Source organism: Chiloscyllium punctatum, chromosome 1, assembly GCF_047496795.1.
Source record: "Chiloscyllium punctatum isolate Juve2018m chromosome 1, sChiPun1.3, whole genome shotgun sequence".
NCBI lineage: Eukaryota > Metazoa > Chordata > Chondrichthyes > Orectolobiformes > Hemiscylliidae > Chiloscyllium > Chiloscyllium punctatum.
In genome coordinates this window covers 126,975,399-127,002,642 of record NC_092739.1, presented here as the reverse complement: position 1 = coordinate 127,002,642, position 27,244 = coordinate 126,975,399, and the positions used below count along the sequence as shown (strand labels likewise).

The 27,244-nt window shown below is 39.6% G+C and overlaps 1 protein-coding gene across 1 annotated transcript; it reads left to right on the top strand.

Moving 5' to 3' along the window:
- Positions 1 to 845: 845 nt before the first annotated feature.
- Positions 846 to 21,788, top strand: onecut2 (one cut homeobox 2). Its single transcript, XM_072573869.1, has 2 exons — positions 846 to 2,244; positions 19,645 to 21,788. The coding sequence occupies exons 1-2, from the start codon at positions 1,089 to 1,091 to the stop codon at positions 19,935 to 19,937; spliced, it is 1,449 nt and encodes a 482-aa protein (XP_072429970.1). The 5' UTR covers positions 846 to 1,088; the 3' UTR covers positions 19,938 to 21,788.
- Positions 21,789 to 27,244: the final 5,456 nt, after the last annotated feature.

Genomic DNA, 27,244 nt, shown 5'->3' with positions numbered 1-27,244 from the left:
AGGATTTTAAAAATGAAATGGCTTTGGGAAATGTGTTCTGCTGAAGGCGAAAGCTATCATGTTACAAACCAGTCAATTTTTAATTGTTTCTAAACGGACGAGCGTTGCATGAAATTAAATTAATTGAATTTTTCATGGTATTAATTAAGTGTGTCTCGCGCATTTTTAGAGGAGGGCTCCTCAAACACAGAAAAAAAGAAAAAAATTAAACGCATGACTAAAAATGATTTGTCAATAAAGTTGTAAATACTTATTTCCCCAGCTTTGCATTGCAAAGAGTTAAATTAGCACTGCGAAGTCACTTTCCCCTAGTTAAATTAGTACAACAAATTAACTAGTGGCTTTCAAATCGACTAAATCAATTAGGTGTGTTTTTGTTTAGAGAAATGTCTGGATTAGGCAAATCTTCCAATCAAATGGCCAAATTAATAAGAAATTAATAATTGGAATGGGGGGAAGAAAAACCTGATCTATTTGGAACCCGGAAGTTAATATTGTTTAATGCTAAGGTCGCTGGCGCTGTGTTGAAGGCTGTTTTGCTGAAGGGAGAGGGAAGGGGTGGGGGGGGGGGGGTGTGGTGGTAGAGGTGGTGGTGGTGTGGTAGTGGAGCGGAGCCAGTTTGTACACAACTCGTCCACCGAAGCCTGGAAGCGGACGTCCCGCCCCTGTCTGTGCTGATTGGACGAGTCCCACAGATCCGGGTTGGCTAAAGGGGGGGCGAGAGGGAGACTGTGATAGGTTTGAGAGCACTGTCCATCAGAGCGACCCCCACCCCCCTCCCCCTCCCTCCCCCCCACCCCCACCCCCACTGAGCCTGGGCTGGAGCAGTTCAGATCGAAGCAAGAGAGAGGCGAGTCTAGGGCTGGCTCCAGCTGCCTGAACAGTCGATGTAGGAGGAGGACATGGCGAGAATAAGCACTGGCCCGTCTGAGAGCAATCGGTGATCCCTGGCACCCCGTGAGGCCTTAATAATATTTTTTTTAAAAAATCTTTCTTCTCGTAGCCGGTGTATATGGATGCGTGCAGATGTAACGAGAAAACATTTGCCAAGCCCCAGAAGAGACTATTGCAATTCTGAATGGGACTGAATGAGCAACGCGTATAGATGTATAGCCAAAGAAGAGGTGTATGTCATGAACCCGGAGCTGACAATGGACAGCATCGGGAATTTGCACGGTGGGATCAGCCATGAGCAGTCTCCGGGCGAGCTGATGAGCAGTCAGCAGCGGCAGGCGGTCTCAGCGGCGGCGGCAGCAGCGGCGGCGGCCGCTCACCGGGAGCTCGCCACCAGGTCGGCGATGGCGTCTCTCCTGGACGGAGCGGGCGAGTACCGCCCGGAGCTCTCGGTCCCCCTGCACCCGGCCATCAGCATGGCCTGCGATTCTCCGCCCGGCATGGGCATGAGCAGCACCTACACCACGCTGACCCCGCTGCAGCCGCTGCCGCCCATCTCCACGGTGTCGGACAAGTTCCCCCACCCGAGTCACCCCCCCCACCCCCACCCCCACCCGAGCCACCCCCACCACCAGAGGCTGGGCCCCGGCAACGTCAGCGGCAGCTTCACCCTGATGCGGGACGAGAGGGGCTTGCCCTCGGCCATGAACAATCTGTACAGCCCGTACCACAAGGAGGTGCCGGGGATAACCCAGAACCTGTCCCCCCTGGGCAGCAACCCGCTGGGGAACGGCCTGGGCACCCTCCACAACCCGCACCAGGGCATCCAGGGCTACGGCTCCAACGGCCACGACAAGATGCTGAGCTCCAACTTCGAAGCCCACACGGCCATGCTGGCCCGGGGCGAGCAGCACCTGTCCCGGGCCCTGGGAGCGCCTTCGGCCGGCATGATGTCGCACCTGAACGGCTTGCACCACCACCACCATCACCACCACCACCACCACCACGGCCACTCGAGCCACCATCCATCCCACGGGCCCGTGCTGGCTTCGAGCCGGGACCGGCCTCCCTCCTCCTCCTCGGGCTCGCAGGCCAACACCGCGGCTCAGCTGGAAGAGATCAACACCAAGGAAGTAGCACAAAGGATCACGGCGGAACTCAAGCGCTACAGCATCCCGCAGGCCATCTTCGCCCAGAGGGTGTTGTGCCGCTCGCAGGGGACTCTCTCGGACCTGTTAAGGAACCCCAAACCCTGGAGTAAACTTAAATCGGGACGCGAGACCTTCAGGCGGATGTGGAAATGGCTGCAAGAGCCTGAGTTCCAGAGAATGTCAGCCTTAAGGCTTGCAGGTAAGTGCCAGGTTGAAAGCACCCTCTGGTTCAAGGTTGGGGGTAGACAATTCATTGGCAATGTTATTGTGTGGGACGGGTGAAGCTCACAGCATTGCTCTAACTGAACCGAAGGAAAATCGTTTCAGTTTCTGTTTACTCTCTGTTTCATCGACGAGGGATTATTGATTGGAATAGGCTTTCTTTGTGGTCAGAGGCACCCAGACCCAGAAGGCCCGCCAATTCTTGTCCCATTCCACCCACCGCAGAGCTCCTTTGAAAGCTTCCCCTTTACTGACACAATAGCTCCAGAATTAGACAATTCAACATTTCCTCAATGAAAAGACACACCCACAATAGTAACGTGCGGCTGCATCAACATCTGATTACCATTCAATTAATATACCTTCAAGATTCACTTAAGGGGTCTTGTGTTGATTTTTTTTCTCTCTCTGTCAGTCTGCCTGCCTGACGGACATCGATAGTTGCACTATGCAAAATCCTACGTGCTGCCGTCCTGTTTAACCCATGACAGAATCTGAACTGTTGTGTTTGTGTGTCTCCTTTGTAACACAACAAGCTTTCTTCCCTTTCTTAACGTTAACCCCCGCCCCTGTTCTCGAGATCCACAAGGACTAACATCAGACTATTGTTGTCTACTTCTCTCGCGCCTCAGTTCTGCATTGGACTTAGCCAATTCGATGAATTTGTGTTAAGTCTGCAGCACTCGGCTAATCCTCAAACCCATGTTCATCCACAACGCCAGTTACCTCTCAACAACATTCTGCCACTGGATTTGCTCTGTTAAATCCGTAAAATGTCAAGTGAAATGTTAAAAGAAAGTCTCAATAAAATGTGACGTTTCGGAGAATGTGCGGTGCCCGGTGACCAGCCTTCAGCTATTTTGCGCACATTTAAACACATTGATAGGTAGATAGTGCAGTGCTTTAGCAAGCGATCGTTGTGTTGTGCTGAAGCCCTGGGATTTAGTCCTGGCCGAGCTCAGTGGTTGGCATAAGGAGCGGGAAATGGGCGGAATTGCATGTCTGCCCTCTAGCGGGGATATTTGTCTCTCGAATCTGAGCTAATTCCTATTGTGCGTGTTTGATCGGATAGAATTGTATTTGCCTGCAGTTGGGAGCTACTTAAAATAAGATGATAGTCACTGGATTGCTGTTTAAATCTTCTTTTAGACTTCATAGGCTCTGGTGCGAGATTCTACTTCACAAAGTAAATAAATGAAACTCACATTGGGAAAATACGCAACGGAAACCTAATTTCATTTCAATCTATCTGGAAAATCCGCCTTGCATTCCCTGATAACACAGAACTGTTCCGTTCACACGGCGGCGAGACCAATAATTTAACCTTCTCCCCTCAGAAGTGCAATGGGAGAGAACACACATTGCAATGTCTTTAACTCGAATCTGGATGGTTAACAGATTGTATCCTTGAAAATGTAGGTTCTCAAGAGATATTTTGTATCTCTTACGTCGGGACAATCAGTGGTTCCTGGTTATATTTCAGTAAATTAGTTAACAGAGCAAACAAAAGAAAAAGCACTTCTGAGTTGGTAAGATGTTTGCCTTTATTTTAATCTGAAAACTCTGTCTTGTTTATTTCCGGGAAAATATTACTGCCTATTATATACAATGTTTGTTTCCATGCCGCTGCCGTCAATTTCCGCTTAAACAAATCAGAGTGGATGTTGTCTACCAAGGTCACGTGATGTAATTGCTGTAATTACTTTTCCCAATTAAACGTGGCTCTGCATTGAATGGACAAACTGCATCCTCACAGACTGAGAGCCTCAGAAACGCGGGGCACGTCCTGCAGGACAACGTGACCGCATGTATCTTGCTTTATTTTTGCCTTTATTTTTCTATCCACGTTTATGCTTTCATGTACAGTATAACTTAGAGCAGGGTGAGGAGGTATTAAAAAAAAACAAAGAAGTGTGATTGCATTTGATTTCTGAGATCGTATCAAATAGGGTGGGGAGGAGGTGAAATTATTTTAAAACCGCTTAACATCTGACCTGCCAGACAAAACATGTTAAAATATTTCAGATCACAGTTCACGGTAGAACATTGTCAGAATGAGCTCACTTCAGTCCCGAGAGGCGATGGGCAGCGTAGGTCTGTCTGAGCCGCTGTTGTAGCCGTTAGCTTTGGAATTCTCTTGACCCGAAAAGGTGGCAAGACATTTTGAAAGCTGCTTTGAAATGGTCACCCCCGTCTGTACGTCTGGTGTTTCTACTTAACAAATTATACATTCTCGTTAAAAAAACACTGACGCTATAATGATTGCAGAACTACAAAAATATCAACCTAAGCTAAGCAACTAACGAGATTGTAATTAACTATTTGGTTTTAATGTAGTTGCCACTTAGTTTCAATACTGTCAAAGAATTTCGCAACATGTCTCTGACGCTACGATCAATTCTGATTTACATAATTACAGTTGTGTATTTTGCTGTGCTGATTTGGTAGCTAGAAACCAGGACGCTGATAGAAAACGGCATTGTGGCGATGATATTTAAAAATAATCTGCTCATGTGCATCAAGCCATTGCGTGAGAATGATACACCGTCACATCAACTTACTGCAGAATATTCCTGCCGCACATCCCGCAGCGGGACGCGCAAGGTATATATTCTTGCACAGCCTTATTAACTCTAGCTCAGTGCAGAGCAGGAGATACAACAAAAAATGAGAGACAACATCTCCAACCACTCTGAAGCTAGCAGAGTGAGGTCCTGAGTGGACGCTGCAGCTAATTTTTGAAACATTTTATTTGTTAAAAAGTACAAAATCACCTGGCATTCGTTGCATCCCTTTTTTTATATTTGAAATCAAACAAAAATGTCTGAAAATATTAGTATGCTTACTGGCAGTGCTTTGAAATGGAGCCCAGAAGCTGCCGATATGAATTATTAATGACAGTCTCTGCATGACCGGTTGCAAGCTGCAGTCGTCACCCTAGCCTTGGTTTTAACCAGGCGAGTCATGGACACTCGTTCGCTGCTGGAGCGGGTAGCCTTGGCCACACCAGTATCTTTCTCTCTCACTGCAGCTCCCATGCAGGATTTGTATTTAGATCGGACACTGGGTGTGAACGACAAACAATTTTTTTTAGGAAAAAAGGGAGATTGCTTTTGATCTAAGGCTGTGCAAATGAGTCCCATTGTCAAACATCATCTTTGAAAGCGACACTTTCGCTGCAGCCCTCACGTTGCTACTAATCGCGGGTCGCTTTATTGACATTCTCTCGGATCACTCGTTAGCTCCAGTCGTCAGATTAATAATTGAAACCCTCCCGCTCTTGATGTTTGCCTCTGGCAGCCCCCTGTGTGAGAGAGTAACACCTTCCTCATGTTCATTAATGCAGGAGGGTTGCTGGGAGCATGAGGGGCAAGGAGAGCTATGTGGACGGTGGCGGGCGAGGGGGAGGGGGGCGGGGGTGTGGGTGCTGTCGAGGAGGAGAGGGAAAAGAACTGAAGTAGTGGTATTTATTTTTATCACCATATTTCAATAATGTGGTTTTGTCAGTATATATAAAAAAACCTGTGTCTATGGCCGTGGATCGATGAGAATAATCTTTAGAAGATTAAAAGGGCATTAATGCTGGCAACAATAACATAAACTTGAGAACCCGGTTAGACATTGATTTGGAATCTGATCCGATGTTGTTCCAGGAAAACTGCCATACTCTTCCTGGCATTATCGTCCGCATTATCTTCCCTTTGTCTCCTGACAGTTTGAGTTCCCTCCTCGCTCCCGTTTCAAAGGCATTTAGTTTGCACGGCCCAATGACAACGATAGCTCAAGTGTGTGTGTTTTTTAACCGTAGTACTATATTTTATTATCGATTTTCTTTGTTGTTTTTGTATTACGCGACCAAAAGTGTAACGATGTTATGACTCATTTCGCTAACGTGAATAGTTGGGCATTTAAGGAGTTCCACTAAAACGTTTTGAAAGCGAATTTGGAAGCACATAGCACACACGTAACATTAGAAGTTGACCTTTTTTTTCGAAGCCAAAAGAGAAAAGGTCATTGAATTATTCTTCCTGTTTTGTTTATATTTCCCAAGGCCAAGCTAATGTTATCATATTGAGGTATGTGACCTCAGCTTCAATTTGGCACATAATCTAAATTAATACGTTTTGTAATCATATGTTTATAATCAGTATTCCGGTGTTGTCACCAAACATATGTGCTGTGTTGCTGACTGACGTTAAGGTGCATATATTCTAAAATACTTATCCAGGTGGAAAACTTAGTGCGCATGCCAGAGAAAGTGTGTTAAGTGACAGGAAACCAATTAGCACCGGAAATTGCAATTCAAATGGCCTCTGGTCCGTGGCAACCTCGCCGGCCCAGGTTCGTGAAAACGCTTCAGCACCATGTAGGTTCCTCCCCAGCACTCTGATTAGATGCAGACTCCAGGGTTGTTCTGACGTTACAAATCGCCAGCTAAAACTTCACATAATCAAGCATTAATTAGGCAGTCTTCTGGGATCCCGAATTAGGAACCAAGGACAGTGTAAAAAGAGATTATGTTTCAGTAGGGGGTGGGACAAACCCTCCCTCCTGTCATTCTGTAATACTGAAAACACTTAGTTTCTAAACGCAGTTCAATATCAAATACCGTTTACTAACGGTGTAAAAATCTCAGCGAAGGTTTCAGTGTACCTTTCTGATTTCTTTTTCAAATGTCTTTGAAATGATCAGTCTCCTGGTAAATGAAATATGTTTTTCAAAAAGCGTTATTTTGTCTTGACTATTGATTGTTTAGCAATTCAGTTGATGTGATTGGGTGCTGTATGTTAGTTTTGATCTTTCCGGCTCCTTTTACAGTGCCCACATCCACAAGCCGAAATTTTGGGGGAGAAAATCCATCGTTTCATGTTTACTATATGTACAGCTAAAATAGTTAAGAAACAACTTCATATCTGCTTCAAAATGTGCATAAGATGCATATTTCGTTGGCGGAATAAAACAAAGTCCATTCGAATACCGACAGCCGAACTGACACTGTTCATTGTTTCACTGCAAATCATTCCTAATTGTTTGAAATTTCTCCTGATGTTTAAAACTATCAATTTCTAGACCAATGCATTAATTCGTCCTGAAATGCTATCAATTGTACTGCACATTCTTCATGACTCCAGAAAATACGTTTAAAAATGGAAATGGGCACCTCATTTATCAAACTATTTATAATTTCAAATCATTCAGCTACAGTTTTATTTGCAAACGTAAAACGTCATATAGTGTGTTTTTCTTTTTATCAGATCGCTTGCCTACTGCAGTCTTTGTTATTATTTAACGAAACACTTGGCACTTTCAAAAGATTAGAGCGATCTTAAACGTTATACATGTGTGCTATGCACTATATACAATTTTTAATAGCATAATTACATATCGATATTTATTGCTCCCCAGAGATCTTGCCTTATTACAAGGACATGTAACACAATCTGAGAAAACAGCCCAGTGCATTATAGATGGTCCCGGTGTTGTGCCAATGTCAATTTCTTAACTCCAGCCCATCAGAGCTGCACAGCTTGACCTACATACATTGTTTCCTGACCCTGTTCATGCATAAGGAGAGATGATTCAATTATAAACGGAAAGTAAAACTCATTTTTCAAAAATAAAAGCAGTGCGCCGGAGTTGGAAAAAGTAGAAAAGCCCTTTCACACTGCGTTTCCATCTCAATGTTTGCTGATATTTAATTGAGTAGCGTGCCCCTCCTCCTTGTAAACTTCAATTATTTCCTTGACGTTTAGCATGTTCTGATAATAATTAGCTCATGTTTATTCTGCCAAATTTGGCAAAACCTTTCCGGATTGGTTTACGCCATCAACAACTTCTTCTGTAAAACAATACTCTTGCCTTCGCTGTTACCCCTCGTCTCAATATCGTTTGCTTTCTGTCAGTTGCTCGTTCTTAATTTAGAAATTACTGGGACGTGCTTCCTCTTCGGATATATTGGACGGAGCTTCGAGCACTCCTGCCCTGTTTTCCTTGCCAAGAGCTCTATCACAAAAGAACTTTGTTCCCTTAGACGCCGAGTCGGTACAAACAAGCCTTTGTTTTATTTGTGATATTGGTGGCTCGCTGATATCGATTTTCATTTGTCACAACCCGAGTGTAAAAAAAAACAATGGAGAAGTCTCCCAGCGAGGCTCCCCACTTTATCAGTAACGACGTTAATTTGATGCAGGAATAGGGACACCTTCGCTATCGATCACATTGATCCAGCCTTTCCCTTTAAGGAAGCCGCACGTTTAAAGAAGCGCTTGCATAGATTTACTGTTTACCCGGATGCTGTTCTGTTTAATACTGTATTGTCATTCGATTTGTTATTACTGAGAAATGCAAGAACACCTGAAACAAGTATCCTACAAACAGAGGAAAAAGGCAGGCATTAGAGGGGCGGCATTACCACGAGGCTTTGCGAATACACAATGCACCAACATATGCAGAGTTTTCAATGTGCTTTTCTGCGGGCCCTGTATTCCTGTTTCTTTTTGCACGATTTTACTTTACAGTTACATATTTTGGATATTCTAGAAATGTATTTATCAGTCATTTAGTCTGTAATTCAGTTGATATTACTGTGAAATATAGAGAATTTATATTAACAGGATCTAATTTTAAAATAGTTATTGAATTATATTTTTCCACGATGCATATAGGTACAGGCAGAATGAGGCTGGCTAACATTATGACGTAACAAAATGCAGATTATAGTTTAATTTTGTATTTGTAACATATATTGCATATGTTACAGATTTATGGACACGTTACCGTGTATTTGTCGATACGTAGGTAAAATTAATAAAGGAAACGCAACATTTAAGATACTAACTTTTACGCATCGTGAACGTATCCTCGTCCCTGTTAGTTAAAGAACGGTATTTAAGGAAATCAGCGTCCCCAGTCAACACATAACATCAAAACAGAAGCATGTTTTCATTTTGTCAACAAAACATGACGTAACAAAATATACAGTCGCCTGTATATTTTCCCAGACCATATACAAGACATACTTTGTAATAATTTCCTTTAACAAAATATATTCCTGTACGAAGTAGTGATCGATGGTGTTATTTACCTTTTTTACATGTAAATTATTGTGGGGCGAGGGGGACTGTGTGTTAATACCAAGTTCACGCTGGTTGCCTTAAAACCCAGATAACAAGTATTTTCATGTAAACAAAAGTGTGCCTTGGTTCATGAGTGGCGGACCTATTTACTATTGTTTCACTTAGTTACTTCGCTATCATTTAGTTTTATCATTAGATTTTAGCTTGCTTCGTTAGTTTTACCCCACAGGAGGGGAAAACAACCTAACTTTGCATGGAGTTGCAAATACGTGCATCTATTACCGTCTCAAATATGTACCATCTCAAAAAGAGAGCAGAAGCGATTCTGATTATTCTAGCCGGGTCTGTGCAACTTTACAGGTAATTAGAAGCCATTATTGATTTTTTTTCATTTATATTCCTAATGGGATACGCGGTTTTGTAATCCATGTCTTCTGAACTCAAGTATGGGTAAATAGTTATGTAACAGCAAAAGGAAATTGCAGTATCGCTCCGCCTGCTATAAGGACCGAGCATGGCGTAAACGATCGAGTGCATACAGAAGCCGAGCGGTCAAAACGCTGAAGAAAGCGACAGAGAATGCGGAGAGACAAACAGAACGGACACACATGACTGGAAAAGATAAGGAATGCCACAGACGGATTTAAAGAGATGGACAAGGAATCTAAATTGAGCTACGCTTAAGTGTCTGACAAAAAAAAGAGATTGAGCAACCATTACATACATCAAGGCCTACGCAACTCTTTTTTTAAAAAATTGATCATATGATCCATTGCACTCTGGATTAGAGAAAAAGTGTGCTGGCCAATTAAATACGATAACGGGTACAGTGTATTTGTAACACTTCTAAATTTAGCATATTAACTAAATGTTACTTTTGTTGTGGCCTTATTCATGCATTTGTACGTTGCAAGTCTTTACGTACCTTGGGTCATCCCAATCGTAATTTTGAAATCCAATCTCATAGAGTCATACAGCACGGAAACAGACCCTTTGGAAACCAGTCCATGCCGAACATAATCCCAATCTAAACTAGTTCCTCCTGTCTGCTCCTGGCCATATGTTCCATTTATCTATCCATCTAAATGTGTTTTATACGTTGTAACTGCTCCCATATCCACTACTTCCTTGGGAAGTTCATTCCACAAGCGAACCACCCTCTGTGTAAAAAAAAATTACCTCTCATTTCTTTTTTAAAAAGTCTTTCTCCTCTCACCTTAGAAATGTACCCCCAGTCTTGAAATTCCCTATCCTAGAGAAAAGACAAATACCATTTACTCTGTCTGTACTTCTCATAATGAAGGTTAAGCAACGATTAAATCAAAGAGAACTTTTTAAACAAATTGACAGAATCTTGATTACTAATGTTGTCAACGTAGGAAACTATTTTGTGATGTAATCTGCAATAGGTGCAGTTGCAGGGAAATACTCGCTAGAACCTTTCCAATCACATTGCGAGCTCCTGTATCAGTGTACGTGAATACAAATACACGGCAAAATGTGCTTCGGCCGAGGAGTTGCCATGAACGTTCGCTGGGTTGAAATAAGTAGTGGTGGTGGGAGCTACAAAAAAAGCCTAGAATTTAAAAACGATCATTGTTCTGTAAATGCTGTGACTCGTTAGAAGGCGTGGATCTTAGTGTTCAAGATTTGTTTTAACGAGACTGCCACGTATTTAGATTGCATCTTTCTGGTTTATTTCGAGCATAAGCCACATTTGGTAAACAATTGAAGAGACATTGTGGGAGTTAATGGGTTTGTTCGTCTTTCCTCTGAGTTCAAAGGGTAAGGTTCACCCTTGGTACAGGTTAATTGATTTCTTTGATTTCGGTGGTAGCAAAGTGTTGGAGAAATTGTAGGGATTAGTGTTTTCACACTGTGATATGCAGAAGGTTTAATCTGGCGTTTGATTTTCGCATTTTTAACCCTTTACTGTCCTGTAATACCAGTGCTTAGGGGCGGATTGAGAAAAATATGGGCCTAGTCAGGGAGCAAGAGTAGCTAATCGCCATATCAGAGATTATAATTAACATTTAAATGGCGTCATCAGATTGATTTTTGTTTGACTGCTCAGTCTTGAGAAGAAATGTGCGTTCGCTACCCAAACAGTGCACACTACAGGTGCAGGTTATATCACCGACATGCCTTTATGCTGCAGACACAGTGCCACTGCTATGACTAATTGTCATTGCAAACACATAGCATCTGAACAAGGATCGAATTTAACGCTGGAAATAGCAGCATTCTGCATTTCCTAACTGGGGTTTTAAAAATGTGAATGAAATCGCTCGAAATCGATTTCCTAACTGGGGTTTTAAAAATGTGAATGAAATCGCTCGAAATCGAAATGAACAGATTTGTTAAAATACATGGTGCGAATATTGCAGGATTTTACACACGGCGATTTAAACCTTACAAACTAATAGTATAATGAAGAGAGCAGCAGAAGTTTTCTTTAAAAATCGAGATTTTTATTACATCTATTAGATATATCTAAAACAGTCTTGCCAATCCTTAAAACCCAGCCTTTATAGAAATGACAATTGTAAACATGACAATTGCTTGCTTGATCCTGTTCGATTTAAAAGATTATTAAAAGATTATTAAATATATGTATTATTTAAAAGATTGTTTAACGTATGCATTATTATTGGCGAGTAATTCGTGTCTTTTTTTCGGGAGATTCAGTAGTGAGGGTGGGGGAGGGATCGACTGGCAAACATTTACAAATAACTTTCATGTAGACAATAGGTGACCTTCCTACATGACTATCTCCGCTAATGTTGACTGGTCATCGTGCTCTCCCCGGGTTACGTATTCTTACACAATATGCCTTGAGTCTCAACCGAGAAATGAACCGCAACAAACTGCTTTAACGCAATATTTACTAACACGCTCACGCATATGCATGAGTAAAAGTAAAATGCGTGTCTGGTAAAATCGTACGGCGAGACGTGAAGAACTCGTGTGACAGCTAAAGCGTAGAATTAATCGACTGGCTGATTGATTAACTGTTTAATTCGATGGCGTAACACGAGCTCTCTTCCTAATAGCGCTCTTGTTAATGCAGTTTGTTGACATGACTGACGGCCTCGTTTGCTTTGGAAGCTGTTTACATGCGGTGGGCCTTTTTTTTATTGCGTTTGCGTCCAGACGTTTGAATTGGGCAAATGGATCAACAACAGTTAGGATATTTTAACGCTGGCGTTCTCTCCGAGACGCGGTGTTTGGAAGGGTCTGGCACGCTTGTGTGCAACATCGACGGTCGGCAGTTTAGAAGATGGATTAAAACCAAAGTCAGAACCAAAAAATTCCACACCCCCCCCCCCCACCCCCCTCACTCACGGTGCAGGCTCAAATCAAAATGTTCCGAGTTGAATAAAGCTTGAAATCTCAGGATCCCGGTTAATGGCATTTTGACGAGATATGAGAATAATTAACCATCACAATTTTGCGCGAGGCTCTCCTCAGTTCTGCACGTACTTACGAACAGTCTATCTTGCCTCTGCTACTACGATCAGTATCAATTAAAATACTTTGGGAAAGCAGAAATCGCCACGACTTGAAATGAGTCACAACTCTGCAGACTCCAACTGAAAGGTCTTTGGAATTATTGCATCTTTAATTTCACTCTTCAATATCGATTAGAATGGACTGGCTTGTGTGTGTGTGTGTGTGAAAAGATAGATCAATAGATGTCGACAATTGCCACTGTTAAATTCGGGAAAGGCAACGAGTTACGGAATTACAGGAACAAGCCCGGTTCTAGTTATCATTCCCTGATCTGTGCTGAGTTCGCTATTCTTCAGCTGATACCAGCAGCAGTGATACTTCGGTAGATTTCAGTGTCTCTGTTCGGAAGGGGGTTGAGGGAGACCAATTGACCAGGTTTCCCTGTTCATCACTATCCCTGCCCTTTTGCTGATCATGCTTCCTTTTTCTTTCCTTTTATTCCATATGCTGTTGCACACAACTGAACGGTTGATTTTCTATCACCAAACTAGCCGTGGTTTTTTTTTTGTCTATGAATTGCTGGCGATATTAATGTTCGGAAAGATTGTAATGCCAATCAGTGACGGATATTTGCTGACTCAAGCCTAAGAAATGGAGGGCAACTGAAAGCAGGACACTGGGGTCAATACATTCAAGAAGAGGGTGAAAAAAGAAAACAATAAAGAAACCGATTGTTTTATATTTCCCCGTTAAAGATGCATTGGGATCCGGAATACATGGAACTGTGACATTTCACAAACTTCCCTCTGAAGCCATATGTAATCTGTGTGCATTAACGAACTGACGTTGCTAAGTAGCATGTACAGAGTCCCCCTCTCCCTTCTATTGTCATTATGGGCGAGTCTATCAGTGGTGGCAGGGGATGGTTTTTGGCTCGCCTATGTTAAGTAATAATTACCTTGAAGGTTTGCTCACGGTTATCGAATCATGTTAGGAATAACTTATTCACCAAGTGCAGTTACACCATCGACAAACTTTACTCGTGGAGTTGATCAATAACTAGGAACCGATAGCCGTATTGATTAGTCAACCAGTGTTGACATTCTTCAATGTATGGAGATTCATGATCTTTTCGTTAATCATATTCCAATAAAATGATAACATTAAATGAGATCCATTGCTAGTAGAGGCTACTGAACTCTAATTGTGATTTTATCTTTTTATTCTTAGCAATTATGAGCTTAAATCTGCCGTTACATTTACCACGTGCCTTTCGGTCAGAAACTGCAGTAAACATTTTTTTTTACGTCTTTGTGTTTAATTAGTAAGGCCTGTAATTTGTTATTTGGCCTTTCGAGCTCTGTTGATTATTTACTGTATTTATCACCCATTAATATCGAACAACGTTTGGCAGTAATTTTACAATGTATGGTCAGTATCGTTTGCTCAACGCTGTTTTAGCCGGATACAGGTCTGTCACTGAGAATTGTGCGTACAACGCTGCCACCTTCTGGCCATCGATCCTTGACACATGGTAAAATAATGCAATAATACCATAATAAAATGCTACCTTTCAACTTAAAAAAAAAACTATATATTGCGTTTCCTAGAGGATGCGCGGATATAACATTTATTGTACTATGCGGAGACATGTGTAAAATTTACACACTTTGAGAAAAGGAAAGCAATAAAACGAGCATTTGCATCCAATTACCGGAGCCAGGTCAGCACCGCGGACAGTTCCTCCGAGGAGGCCCATTCGTCTGGTGCTGTAAAAACCATTGTGATGGCATCTTAGTTGCGCACAGATACATAAAATGTGGTCTCTTGCGCATGATATTATGTCTGATTGTTGTAACTGGAATAGGTGCATAAATACCCTTAAAGGTGATGTAAAATGAAACTGGAATTCAGAGCCAGAGGTCACATTTAAGGACACTTAGTCTATTTAGGACTCAGATGAGGAGACATTTCTTCTCAATGAGTGGTGAGTCTGTGTAATTCTCTACTGCAAAAGGTGGCCAAGGCCAAAAATGTTTTCAAGAAGAAGTTAAATGTAGTTCTTAAGGCTTAAAGGAATCAAAGAATTTGGAGAGAAAGCGACAACAGGGTGTTGACCCATGATCGTTTTGAAATGCCAGCAGGCTCAAAGGATTGAATTCTGCTATTTTCTATGTTTCTGTGATTCAATTCCCTTAATTTCTGACATTTCATTACTGAAGATCCAAAACAATGTTGTAATGTACTTAAATGAGTGCTGCCTGTTGCATTTGTTCAGTCAGTCACTATAAACCTTGCCATTGTGCATCCATTTATGTCAAATGATATTGTCATGCAGAAGATAAACCTTACTGTAAACTCACCGGTAGTAATCAATGGAAAGGGAAAGGGGAGGTTTATGATTTTTACCATTCCAAAAGCATGGTTAAGCTGGAAAGCCACTGATCTTGATTTGGTTGAGAATCAGCTCCAACCGAAAATACTGTCTGATTTTGGAACATAGTAACATAAGAATAATATCAGCAGGCCATTCAGCCCCTTGAACCTGTTCCACATTTTAATGAGATCTTGACTGATCTGTGGCATAAGAATTTGAGCAGATCACCTCTTAACCTGCTAAATTTTAGAGTAAAGAGGCCCATTTTTACAAACTGTCCTTGTAACTTAACCCCGGTACTCAGGTATCATTCTTGTACTCCCACCAAGGCCAATATATCTTCCCCAAGGCATGCTGCCTAGATCCGTTCACAGTACTCCAAGTGAGGTCTAATCAGTGTTTCGTATAGCTACAATTGAGGTCCTACACACATCCTTGTGGGATATCACTGGTCACTTCATGCCAATTTGGTTACCTAACCATTATCCCTACTTTCTGTCACCTGCAACTCAACTGATTTCCCAGCTGCACCAGTAATTTACTCTCAATTCTGTACGCTTTTATTTTAGTTAACAGCTTCTTATGTAAGACTTTGTCAAATCCCTTCTGGGAGTCCATATAAACAATATCCATAGACATTCCCCAGTCCACTACCTCAGTCACCTTTTCAAAAATTCAATGAGGTTGTCAGGCATGATGTACTTGTCATGAATCCATGACTTCCCTGGATTAAGTGAAAATTTTAAAGGTGCTGAGTTAACATATCCTCAAATATAGACTCCAACAATTTCCTCACTATACAGGTGTTAGGTTAAATGGTTTGAAATTTTGTCGTTTTCCTCTTTCACCCTTCTTAAAAGGCAGAGTGGCACATTCAGTTTTCCAACCCATAGAGATGACTCCTGTATCGAGGGAACTCTGAAAGATTCCAGTTAGGGCATCTACAATGAGGTCCCCTATCTCCCTCAACACCCTCCGATGGAAACCATTAGGTCCAGGAGATTTGTCACTGTTTAGTTCCATTAATTTCCACATGAACAATATTTCATTCATGTCAGTTTCATTTAGTCCCTATCCATGATTCACAATAATTTACTTGGGACTCCCAGCAAGCTAACCTCCTTTCCTAGTGTAAATACTGAGGTGGAGTTATTCAACATGTCTGCTATTTCCCATAATCATTGACAGCATCCCCCCTTTCAGTCTTTAGTGGGCCAACCTTGCTCCTGACCATCTACTTTCCCTTTCATAGAATCAGAGAATCCCTACAATGTGGAAACAGGCCATTTGGCCCAACAGGTCCACACCAAACTCCAAAGAGTATCCCACCAAACCCATTACTGTACATTTTACCCATAACTAACAAATCCCTGAACACTATGGGCAATTTAGCATGGCCAATTCACCTAACTTACACATCTTTGGACTGTGGGAGGAAACCGGAGTACCTGGAGGAAACCCATGCAGACATGGGGAGAATGTGCAAACTCCACATAGACAGTTACCCAAGGCTGGAATTGAACCCAGATCCCTGGCACTGGGAAGCAGCAGTGCCAAACACTGAGCCACCATACTGCCTCAAGTGTAACTATGAAACTTATTTTTATTGACTTTACATGTTTTCTTTCATTATCCCTTATAGTAACTTTTATAAACTGCTTTGTGTTCCTGTGTTGGTCTTTGTGTCCTTCCCATTTGGCAGGATCTATGCTTTTTTATTTGCATTTTTGTAAGACTTTTCATTTTGTTTAATGCTGTCCCTTATCTCTTTAGTTATCCTTTACTGCTTTTTTTGAGAAGTGGAACGTTTGTCTCTTGGGGTATAAACTGGTTCTGTACTGCATTAAATGTATCTTCAAACATCCTCCACTTTTTTTCAGTGATCTTACCCATTAGCAGGTTTCCAAGTTTACTGTGGTCAGTCTCTGTCTCATCCCATTAAAGCCAGCATTGCCTAAATCTAAAATTCTGTAGTTGATTTGTGCTTTTCAAAGCTATGTTGAACTTTAGCATGCAATAATCACCATTTGATAAATATTCACACACAATTAGGTTACTGCTTCATCCAGTTCATTATTAAATCGAATATTGCTTTTCCCCACTATTGCTTCCAGCACATATTACTGTACATAACTATCCTAACACATTCCAGTAATTCACTACCTTTCTGACAGGTTCTTGTCTGCCTGTCCAATCTATGTTAAAATTAAAATCTCCCATAAATACTGCCTTTCCTACACTCACCTAATTTCTGCATTTATACAATCTAGCACTCAGAGCTGCTACCAGGGCTCTATACCCAATACCTATGATGGTATTAGATCCTTTACAATTCCTCAGTTCTAACCAGAAGGTCTCCACTAGATGCTTTCCCTTCATTGTAGCCTCCCTCATCGTTGAAGTGATTTTTTTTCTAATCAGTAAAGTTACTCTATCCTCACTGCTATTTTCCCTATCCATTCTGTTAACTTTATAACCTGGTATATTTAGTTCCCTTTCCCAAACATTGTGCAGCCATGTGTCAGTAATAACCACCACATCATAATTTCCTATTTGAATTTGTACCTGCAGCTAACTCAATTTAGTCCTTGCACTCTATATATTTGTATATAGAACTCTTATTTGGGCAATACACTGTAAGGTGTCTCTCAGCTCTGCTGCTTTATTCACTTGTTTCTTATTTCTCTCTTCTTGTTTAATCTATATCATTATTTATGGTTTTTCCATTACCTGCTGTACCTGAAGTATGATTTCTGACTGTTTCCTTGCTTTTGATCCTGTTACTTGTTTTTCAAATTGTATTGACTTCCCCTGAGCCCTCCCTGCCTTTTCACTAGTTTTCAAAGTTTCTCCCTATTAATTCCCCCTAAATGTATCATCTGGAAAACAATCCTATTTTTGTGGAATGTCTAATTACTATATTGTGATAAAATTCCACAATTTTTAAAGAAATTAGTGCATTGACTCCTTTCTTAATCCAATGTGCACAATCAATCTTTGTTTCTCGCCCTGTAAAATGATTTGAAAGAAATTAAAGAAAGCCAGTCTATCTTTCTGGTTAGCTGCCTGTAAGGAGGCTTCAATGTTACTGGTTAGTTACCTTTTGAAAGAACTGTGGATGCTGTAAATCTGAAATAAAAACAGAAATTGCTGGAAAAGCTCAGCAGGTCCAGCAGTAACTGTGAAGAGAAATCAGAGTTAATGTTTTAGGTCCATTTCTGAGGAAGGATCACCAGATGCGAAGCATTAATTCTGATTTTCCTTCACAATGCTGCCAGACATGCTAAGTTTTTTCAGCAATTGCTGTTTTCGTTTGTGGCTAATAACTTTCCCTGATGATATCACTGTTCTTTGATGCTGATAAATCCCCTTGACTTAGTGCCAGATTCAAATTAATATCAGGAAATACAAAGACCACCGACACCATTAGATTTTTGTTACTCATATAGTTTGAGCTCATTGGAGAGGACTGGAAGTTTGTTGCTGTCCACAAAACCCTCTCTGCAAAAAGGAAGGAGAATATTGAGCTTTGGTGTGCTAATTATTGAAGAGCCAGTGTTAATGCTTTCACATTTAGAATAGTCAATGACTAAGGTATCAGAGGCCACTCCACATCCTCAGGCACTGAGAACTTTCAAAAGGAACAAGTGTAGCAATAGAGTCATAGAGTCATACAGCATGGAAATGTGCCGTTTGGTCCAACTCGTCCATGCAAACTGAACTAGTCCCATTTGCCTGCATTTGGCCCATATCCCTCCAAATCTTTCCTTTCCATGTACCAATCCAAATGTCTTTTAAATGGTGTAATTGTACATGCCTCTACCACTTCCTCTGGCAACTTGTTCCATAAATGCACCAGCCTCTGTGTGAAAACGTTGCCCCTCAGGTCCCTTTTAAATCTTTCCCCTTACATCTTAAACCTGTGCCTTTTAGTTTTGGACTCCCTTACCATGGGGAAAATACCTTGGCTTATCTATTCCCTTATCTATTCCCCTCATGATTTTAAAAATCTCTATAAAGTTACCCCTCGTTGTCCTATGCTCCAGGGAAAATGTCCCAGCCTATTCAACCTCTCTATTTAACTCAAATCCTCTGGTCTCAGTAACATACTTTTAATCTAGTAGCATTCTTATTAATAACTAGAAAAACAAAACAAAACCCCCCAAAAATAGGATATTGCAGTAATTGCATAAATGTGTTATTTAACTTTTGCTTTGGTATAGACATGTTTTGTAATTGGACTATTAGAATACTGGCCATCAAAAGATATGCCTTGGTAATTTCCATGTTTATTGTCTTCAGTTGATTTTCAACATATCCTGCTTCACTGCCCTACCCCTATCTAATTCAGTAACTCTAAATCTCCAGCAGATCAATGGGGTATTTTAAGGACTCTTCACTGTAGGAGGTACAAACTGAATGAAACCAATCCATTGCCATAAATTCTCAATATTATTGTTTTCTTTCCCAGCATGCAAACGCAAAGAACAAGAACAGAACAAAGAGAAGAGCAATACACCAAAGAAGCCACGGCTAGTTTTCACTGACCTCCAACGCCGAACTCTTTTTGCCATTTTCAAGGAAAATAAGCGCCCTTCTAAGGAGATGCAGCTCACCATCTCACAACAGCTCGGTCTGGAGTTGACCACCGTCAGTAATTTCTTTATGAATGCCCGGAGGCGAAGCTTGGACAAATGGCAGGACGAAGCCATGTCGAGCCCAGGGGCTTCATCGTCGACCTCAAGCACTTGTACCAAAGCATGATTGAGGACAGTGCACCTGAACAGGGCACAACTCAATATCCCTTTTTTTTTGCTTTTTGAAGAGGCTGTTCAGTGGTGAGTGCATAAGCACAATCTTGATCAACACTTTTTTTTAATTTAAAGGGATGGCACATATTTTAATGTGTCTAGCATTTAAATTTTTCTTTTCTTAGATCATCTGAGTCCTTGCTGTTAACAGACATCAAGGCTGAGAGTCTAACTGGCAAATTTCCAGATGTCATCAGGCACAGCACAACATGCTATGTTGCTGAGCAATAATATGTCTAGTGCTTTGCCTGACGGTTGTTAAGGTGTATTAATCGTGATTAAAAATAATCATTAGGTTGTGAGTAGATTCACTTATTAGTTTCTAGTCATGTTATGCAATGAATCTTGTTGCGGTAAAACTGGCACAGACACTGAAAGTAGGTGTCGCCCGTGTTGTTTTAAGGAGCACCAATAGAATTATCGGAGAACATTTATACAATCATGCTATCTCATCACTAACCAGACTGTTTAAGAATAGACTGTTAGTGGTAAGTACGCAAGCACAAAATATCAAAGGCATTTTTGGAATTTTTCAGTCGGTCATTCACACAACATCACACAAATCTTGAATGCTGCTGGTAAACGTGCGCCCATCATTATATTCATCAATTGGATGGAGCTGGTAGTGGTGGGAATATAAGCACAACCCTCAAGCACATTCCTTCAAGTTATCAAAGTCCTGAAATACTTTAATGTCTCATCATGTGGTCTGTATTGTTTTTGTTTTCAGAAGATATCAGGGCCATTGAGTTGTGAACACAGTTGATTGCTGAAGAAAGAGTAAATATTGTTCTCATAATAGCTATAGAATACTATGCATCCACACACTTATATTCTATTTTTGGCCAACACTGGTTTTCTGCTGCAAACGCACTGAGTAGCCTATGTAAAGAGGGCTGCCCATGGTGAGTGCAGAAGCACAAACATTAAATAGCTTTATTTCTCCTAGAACTAGACATCAAAACCCCTTCTTCTTATATGTGCACATTCACCACTGAACGGGCCCTTTAAGAACACCATTGTTGTGTTCAAAGGCAAGCCTAAGGCTTTAAAGACTCGTGAAGACACTTGATACATTTTTTTTTCTATTTATTATTAAATCGAAACCAAAGATACTTTTTTCTGCACCTAATTGTTCTGCAAGAAACTTTTAAACAAAAGAAGCACGTCAGGAAACAACGTACGCACTGTGTTTCAGTGGTTGTCTTAGTCGTTTTGGGAAGCAGAGTTATGAAAGGGTTAATAAGCCAAGTAGCAACAACAAGGGAGCAATGCCACGGATCATTGCTGCTTCATTTGACGACACTCGCCGCCTCTTAAAGTTGAATATTGTCTTTAACGTGTGCCTATGCAGTTTTTTTTCAGAAACGTTGTACAGAACAACACAAAACCTCTTCCGCTTCAACCAAAGTCAGCTTCATAGAGATATGGATCTGTTTCCAGATTTTATGCATTACAGTTGAGTGCTATTCGCACACTTGGCCTGTCTTTCAATGTTCGTCTTATTGAGAGAGGGAAATAACCATGTGGTTTCATAATTTCCTCCCAATTAGCAATTCCAATGGAACAGGATACCAACAAATGGATCCAAATGGCTCCAAGCACAAGATGTTAGGGTGAAGATTAAGCACCTCTACCAAAGATAATAACCCATTCTCATATCTCGGTAAAGGTAACTAAATATGGGAGTGCTTTCAGACTGAATGTTGCATTTCATGAGGTAATAACCTTTATCATAGCATCTGATTCTAGCCATATACATTTAGCAAATATTCAGCATAGCCAATGGTTCTTAATCAAGTATCAAATTTGGATAATTTAAGTAAAATGTAGTTTTAGTTTATAATTTTGTTGATTTAGTCTTTTGTAAATTAATGCATTACATACAATATTAATATATTCAAAATTATTTGATTTATGTTCTTTATCTAGTTTAAAATGTTTAAACCTTTTATTTTGAAATGTTTAAAATGGTAATTATTTATTTTTTTAAGATTCAGATTCAATTGGTCCTTTGATTTAAAAACAAATCACTCTTCATCTTAAGCACAAAAACTCTTTGGTTATGTCTGTTGGTGAAATTAGTAACTGCTTAATAATAGCCAATTCACAATTGTACTTTAACTTAAATATCTTACAAATTCCTTATTCATTGATACACATTTAGCTCAGCGTCTTGTGCATGGAGTCCATGCGCACGTCCAAGATAAGTTCAACTTTGAAGATTATCAGGAAGTCTATGATAATTTTACAAGAAGACAGTGCAGTATTGGTATACTGTAGTCCAATAGCTTTATCCAGGCATGTGGAAGCTTTTATCCTTAAACAAAGCTGTATCCAAAGAAACCAAACCAATCAGACCAGCAATCTGAAGGGTGACCCCACAGAGAATGACAATACTTTCCCTGTGATTCTTATTGTTTATACCAACTCAGCTGTTAGAAATATGCTGTATTGTGGTAACAAGTTCAGACAGTTGACAGTGGTGTTTTCATCATTTGTCACAATCCCGACATGCTGTGTAAGTGATTTAATTAACAAAAGTTGATTTTTAAACAAGTTAGTAATTTTTAAAGTGCTTTTGATTGTAGTTTAGAAATCAAAAGGCTACATCAGCTTAATTATTATTTGTATTATTATTTTTGGTATTTATTGTGAACTCTATATTTAAATGGTGATTTTTCTCTTATTTATCAAATGCGATTAACATATTTAAAATGAAAGGTGCAGTGCTCAGATGGTCATTAGTGATTGCATTGTCTTTTTATTTTATAAACAATTCCTTTATCCCTGATTTTCTTTTGTATTTTGCTAGAAAAAGAACACAAAATACCACTGAGAATCAATTGTATATGCAATGATATACATCCAACATAAATCCAATTTTGGATCCTATAAAATTCTTAGACAGATTTGAGAATTTAGCATTTCAAAGTTATATTAATTGGCGTTCTGTTATTTTTGATCGTTATATTTTCTCTGCACAAACTGTGTGAGCCAAGATTCAAACATGTTTTCATTACTTTTGGATTTTAGCGCCTTTATGCACTGCATCTTTTATTCTTAATTTTCAATGCCAAAGAATTATCCCACTATAAGCACTGAAAGATATCCCTTCAGTCTTATTAGTAATAACATGGACAAGCAATGAATTTATATGGAACAATATAGCATGTACTGATGGGAATATGAATACACAACACAAAATACTTTAACAATCTTTCCACCATTGTTTAGCCCTGTGTCCAAATGGCTTTAGATAGCTTCTTTCGATTGTGAAGAAGTCTTTAGCATTAGTGACAAGAGACAGAAAAAAAAACCCTGAACTCGCTGCTTCCAGGTATGAACTATGTGTAAAATCTTTCTATTTCTAGTGAGAACCAAAGAGGCTACCTCACTGAATTTTTCCATTTGTAATTTTAATCGCGTCGATGATACCAAAGATACCAAAGATTTCTTTCTCTGCACGGTCTGTGTTTTGCTCCTGCTCATGTATAGAGTGTCTCTTAAATACAGCTGCAACTCAGATACCCCAAAGATGTAAATGGTGGTTTGCACTCATTCTAAATGTGTATTGTTTTCTGTGCTGAAAAGGATAATTTCATTATTAGAATCCAACATCAAGAGACCAACTGTACCATGTTCAGTGAACAGTAATTCTTGTATGAGTGGTCAATTCTTTTCAAAAAAAGGCTAATGTCACCAGCACTCCATTGTATTTGTTTATTATACAGATAGATAAATAGGTTTGATCAACTTTGATGTAAAACAATACAGTACTTTTGAAACTAAATTTGGCTAAAACTTTTTTAAAAATCAAGGATGCACATAAAAGTAATTCTTCACTCAAACCTGAAGTCTGCAATTATTCTCATACAGTAGCAAAGTGAGTTGGTAAATGTGGTGGGTTCAACTGCTGTGATGTCACTCAGATTCCCTTTGTTCATTTAGCACTGCCTTGTGTCCTGCCTCTGTTCAACCATATGTCCTTTTAAATATTTATAATTAAAATATAATTACAAATTTCAGTGGGAAAAAAAATCTGAAACAATTATTAAAAATTCCTGCAAACCTAAAGCCAATATCATTGAACAGATCAGATCTTCCACCAGTTCCTTATGGTCCAAGAGAGGAACTTTCAGTTAATTGCGTCACTTGTGCTTTGCTTGTGTAGTTTTAATTAATACTCTTTTCCTTTTACTTTGCATTGAAAACATGACTTTAATTCAGATTTATTTCATGACAAACTACACAATTTATTTTTAGTTAATTAAAATTCCTTTTGCTCGCCATGTATAAAATGTATTCATTAGATAATCTTTACTTTTGCAGCATTGGAAGGGGGGAGAAAAATATTATCCTAAGTAATGCTACCAAAAGCATGTTATTTTTAAGAATATTTGGAGGAGAAGGCACCTTCCTATTCTGGAAAGATGGATTTGCATTCAGTTAAATTTATATGTACTAAGGTGTCTAACTAAACCAGTGCCTAAGATGATTTGATGCTTTAGGTCTTTGCTCACTGCAATATGCCCACATCATCTTAACTTTATGGATGCACAGAAAATAAAGCAAATACACACCCTGAATCAGTCACCACCATTACCAAAATACCTGTATTCAAATGAAAACCTAAAATCTGGATGCACGCTTTAGTTGCAAAGTGTGATATACCACGGGACGAGTGCCTTGCTTGAACCAAAGCGGTGTTTCTTTCCAGTTTCTAGACCTCTGTGCATTTTTTTATTCCTGTGAATACCTCAGCTTTGAAAAGGCCACCAGTTTTTTTTATAGCGGTGAGCCATTATACTGTGGTGCTTTGCAATGCAACCATGCAAAGAACTAAACAAAGATACCAAAGTTTTCTCTCTATCTCAACCTCTATCTTCTCTTTCTCTTTAAGATACCAAAGCTTAAAAAACCTGACTGAGTAGGTTGGCAGCACAGACCGTGCATTCCTTACCGAATTTTCTCAGATATACCTCATAGATAATAGTGTCTAGGGTGATGTTATTATAGCATATGTAATAAATTATTCACTCGTTTTTTGGTAACTGTGACTATGATATTAAAAAAAAGCTTTATACGTTTTAAGTTGTGATTTTTGTAATAGGTGACAGGTGCGCTTATGGAAGGATTGTAAATGTTTCATGGAATTTGGGGAAGTTGCAGAACGAGCCCAAAGTTTACAGTTTTCATATTCTAAAAAAACAATCCGTTGGGTTTTTTTCCTTTGTGTGTGTATGTGTTTAAAATGCGTTTATTTCCACATTGTCCTACATAGACTTATTGACTAATTGTTATGTGTTAAAAGTGTAGTGTTAAAATTAGCAACTGCCAGTGCTATAATTTTATGCATGAGGCTTGATAAATTTAGCAAAGTTGATGCATTGTGATTATCGAGAGTAATATTTTTTAATTTAAGAAAATAGATTTTTTTCTTTTTAAAATAGATTTTATTTATGCATGAGAGCCTGTTATTTGTTAGACATTGTGGAACAGTTGTGTATATATTGGACTGTGAAAGCAAACGCAGTTGAATGGAATACACTGGAAAAGTTGGCGCACAGCAATTGGGAGGGGTTGATGTGTCAATTAAAAATAAATGTCAAAATAAGACTTAAGATAAATAAACAAAACAAATCTGCACAAAATCAATAGGGTCCTTCAAATCATACTACGGCCACTTACAATGGCTGTCCACAGTTGGACATTATCATAGTCAGAGAAAGCTTTTTCCAGATCAAGATAATACCCAAACAGAATTAATTCAGTTATAAGATAGAATTTCTTATATGGATGTTTATAGCGGGAGCTCTTGGTCGATTTGATTGAGAGAGGTAATTTTCTTTCGTTATTTATTTGCCAAAGATGAGGATGGGGTACATAAGTTTGGAGCAGAGGAGAGGCAGTCAACAGATGTTTCTTCATTTGTATTTTTTTCTCTTCCAGACTTCTATTAGTATTCTTCCATAGGACAAAAGAATGACTCAATGTATAAAAAATAGATTTCGGATGTTTTTCAAATTTAATTTGCAACAAAGCTGCAGTTTCAAATCTAACAATGCTTTTAAACCAAAAGGTTTGGTTGGTTTCCTTATAATTTTAAAGGTGTATGAAAATAAGAGGAGATGTGAGTTGATGCAAAGGTTGTTTGTGTACTAATCAATACTGAGTGAAAGTGGGTTAATTATTATTGACTAACATATGCCAGGATTAGTTTTTCGCATTTTGCTTAAATCCAATTCTACACGGCTTCAGTTTGCAATCTGTGACAGTAGCTGAGGACACTGTGTTCCACTGCTCTAACATTTACAAGAATGACTGATTCAATATATTCAAAGCTTGCTGTGACGGCTATTTTTCAAGCTCTATGGTAAAACACAATAGGGTCAATTTTAATTTCGCCTTCCTGTAGGGAAGTTGATGGCATTCAGTGCAATGCCAATTTTACATAAAACTCTATGTACTAATCATTGCAGATAATGAAGAATAATACAGGGCTAGGTATAAAAAGACAGTCCACTCAATCCCATGCATTTCCCACCTGAGGGAGTGGTTAAAAATTATATGCTACCCTATCCCTACTAGGTACAGGTTTCTGTGCCATGAACATTAGTAAGTTCACTATTGTATTTTTTTGTACTTTCTTGTCAGTTTATAGTCACATAATTTCCATAACTATTTTTCTTAACCTTAACTATTCCTTCCCTCCATTAAAGATACTGACTCAGGCTGTGGCACTATTGTCCTCCAGGATGTCCAATGCCATACTTCATGAATAAGTCTAGATAATTTACCTGACCAGGAAAAGAGTATCTTCTGGTACTAAACATAAATTTGTGATGATTACTTCCTACTGGTGTGTCACTAAACTTTGCACTTTTACATCAGCCTTCATACCTTTCCTTTGTCACAGTTTTTCATCGTTTTTGGATCATGTTTTCTTCTTCAGGTTCAGACTTTTGTTGAGACATGTCAGCTACAAGAAACAAAATCAGGGAACAGGTTCAGTGGAGTTAGTATCATACTTAGCTGACTACCCAGAATTTTGTTTCTTGATAATCACAGCTCTGTGAGATAGGGAGTATGATCATTTTGAAACACTGGGTCTTTTCTATATGATCAATGAAATGAAATGAACTAAAACCTTCTTTAATAATTGTACAAGTCACATTTTCAAACTAAATACAAAATTAAAATAAATTGTTAAATCTATAAAGTGACTAGATCACTTGTGAATTACAGTTGTTATGTTGG

Bases quoted from the DNA above. Each gene is read 5' to 3' on its own strand.
- onecut2 (XM_072573869.1), top strand. From the start codon at position 1,089: ATGAGCAACGCGTATAGATGTATAGCCAAAGAAGAGGTGTATGTCATG. The intron at 2,245-19,644 runs GTAAGTGCCAGG...TTTCTTTCCCAG, and splicing joins GTCAGCCTTAAGGCTTGCAG to CATGCAAACGCAAAGAACAA.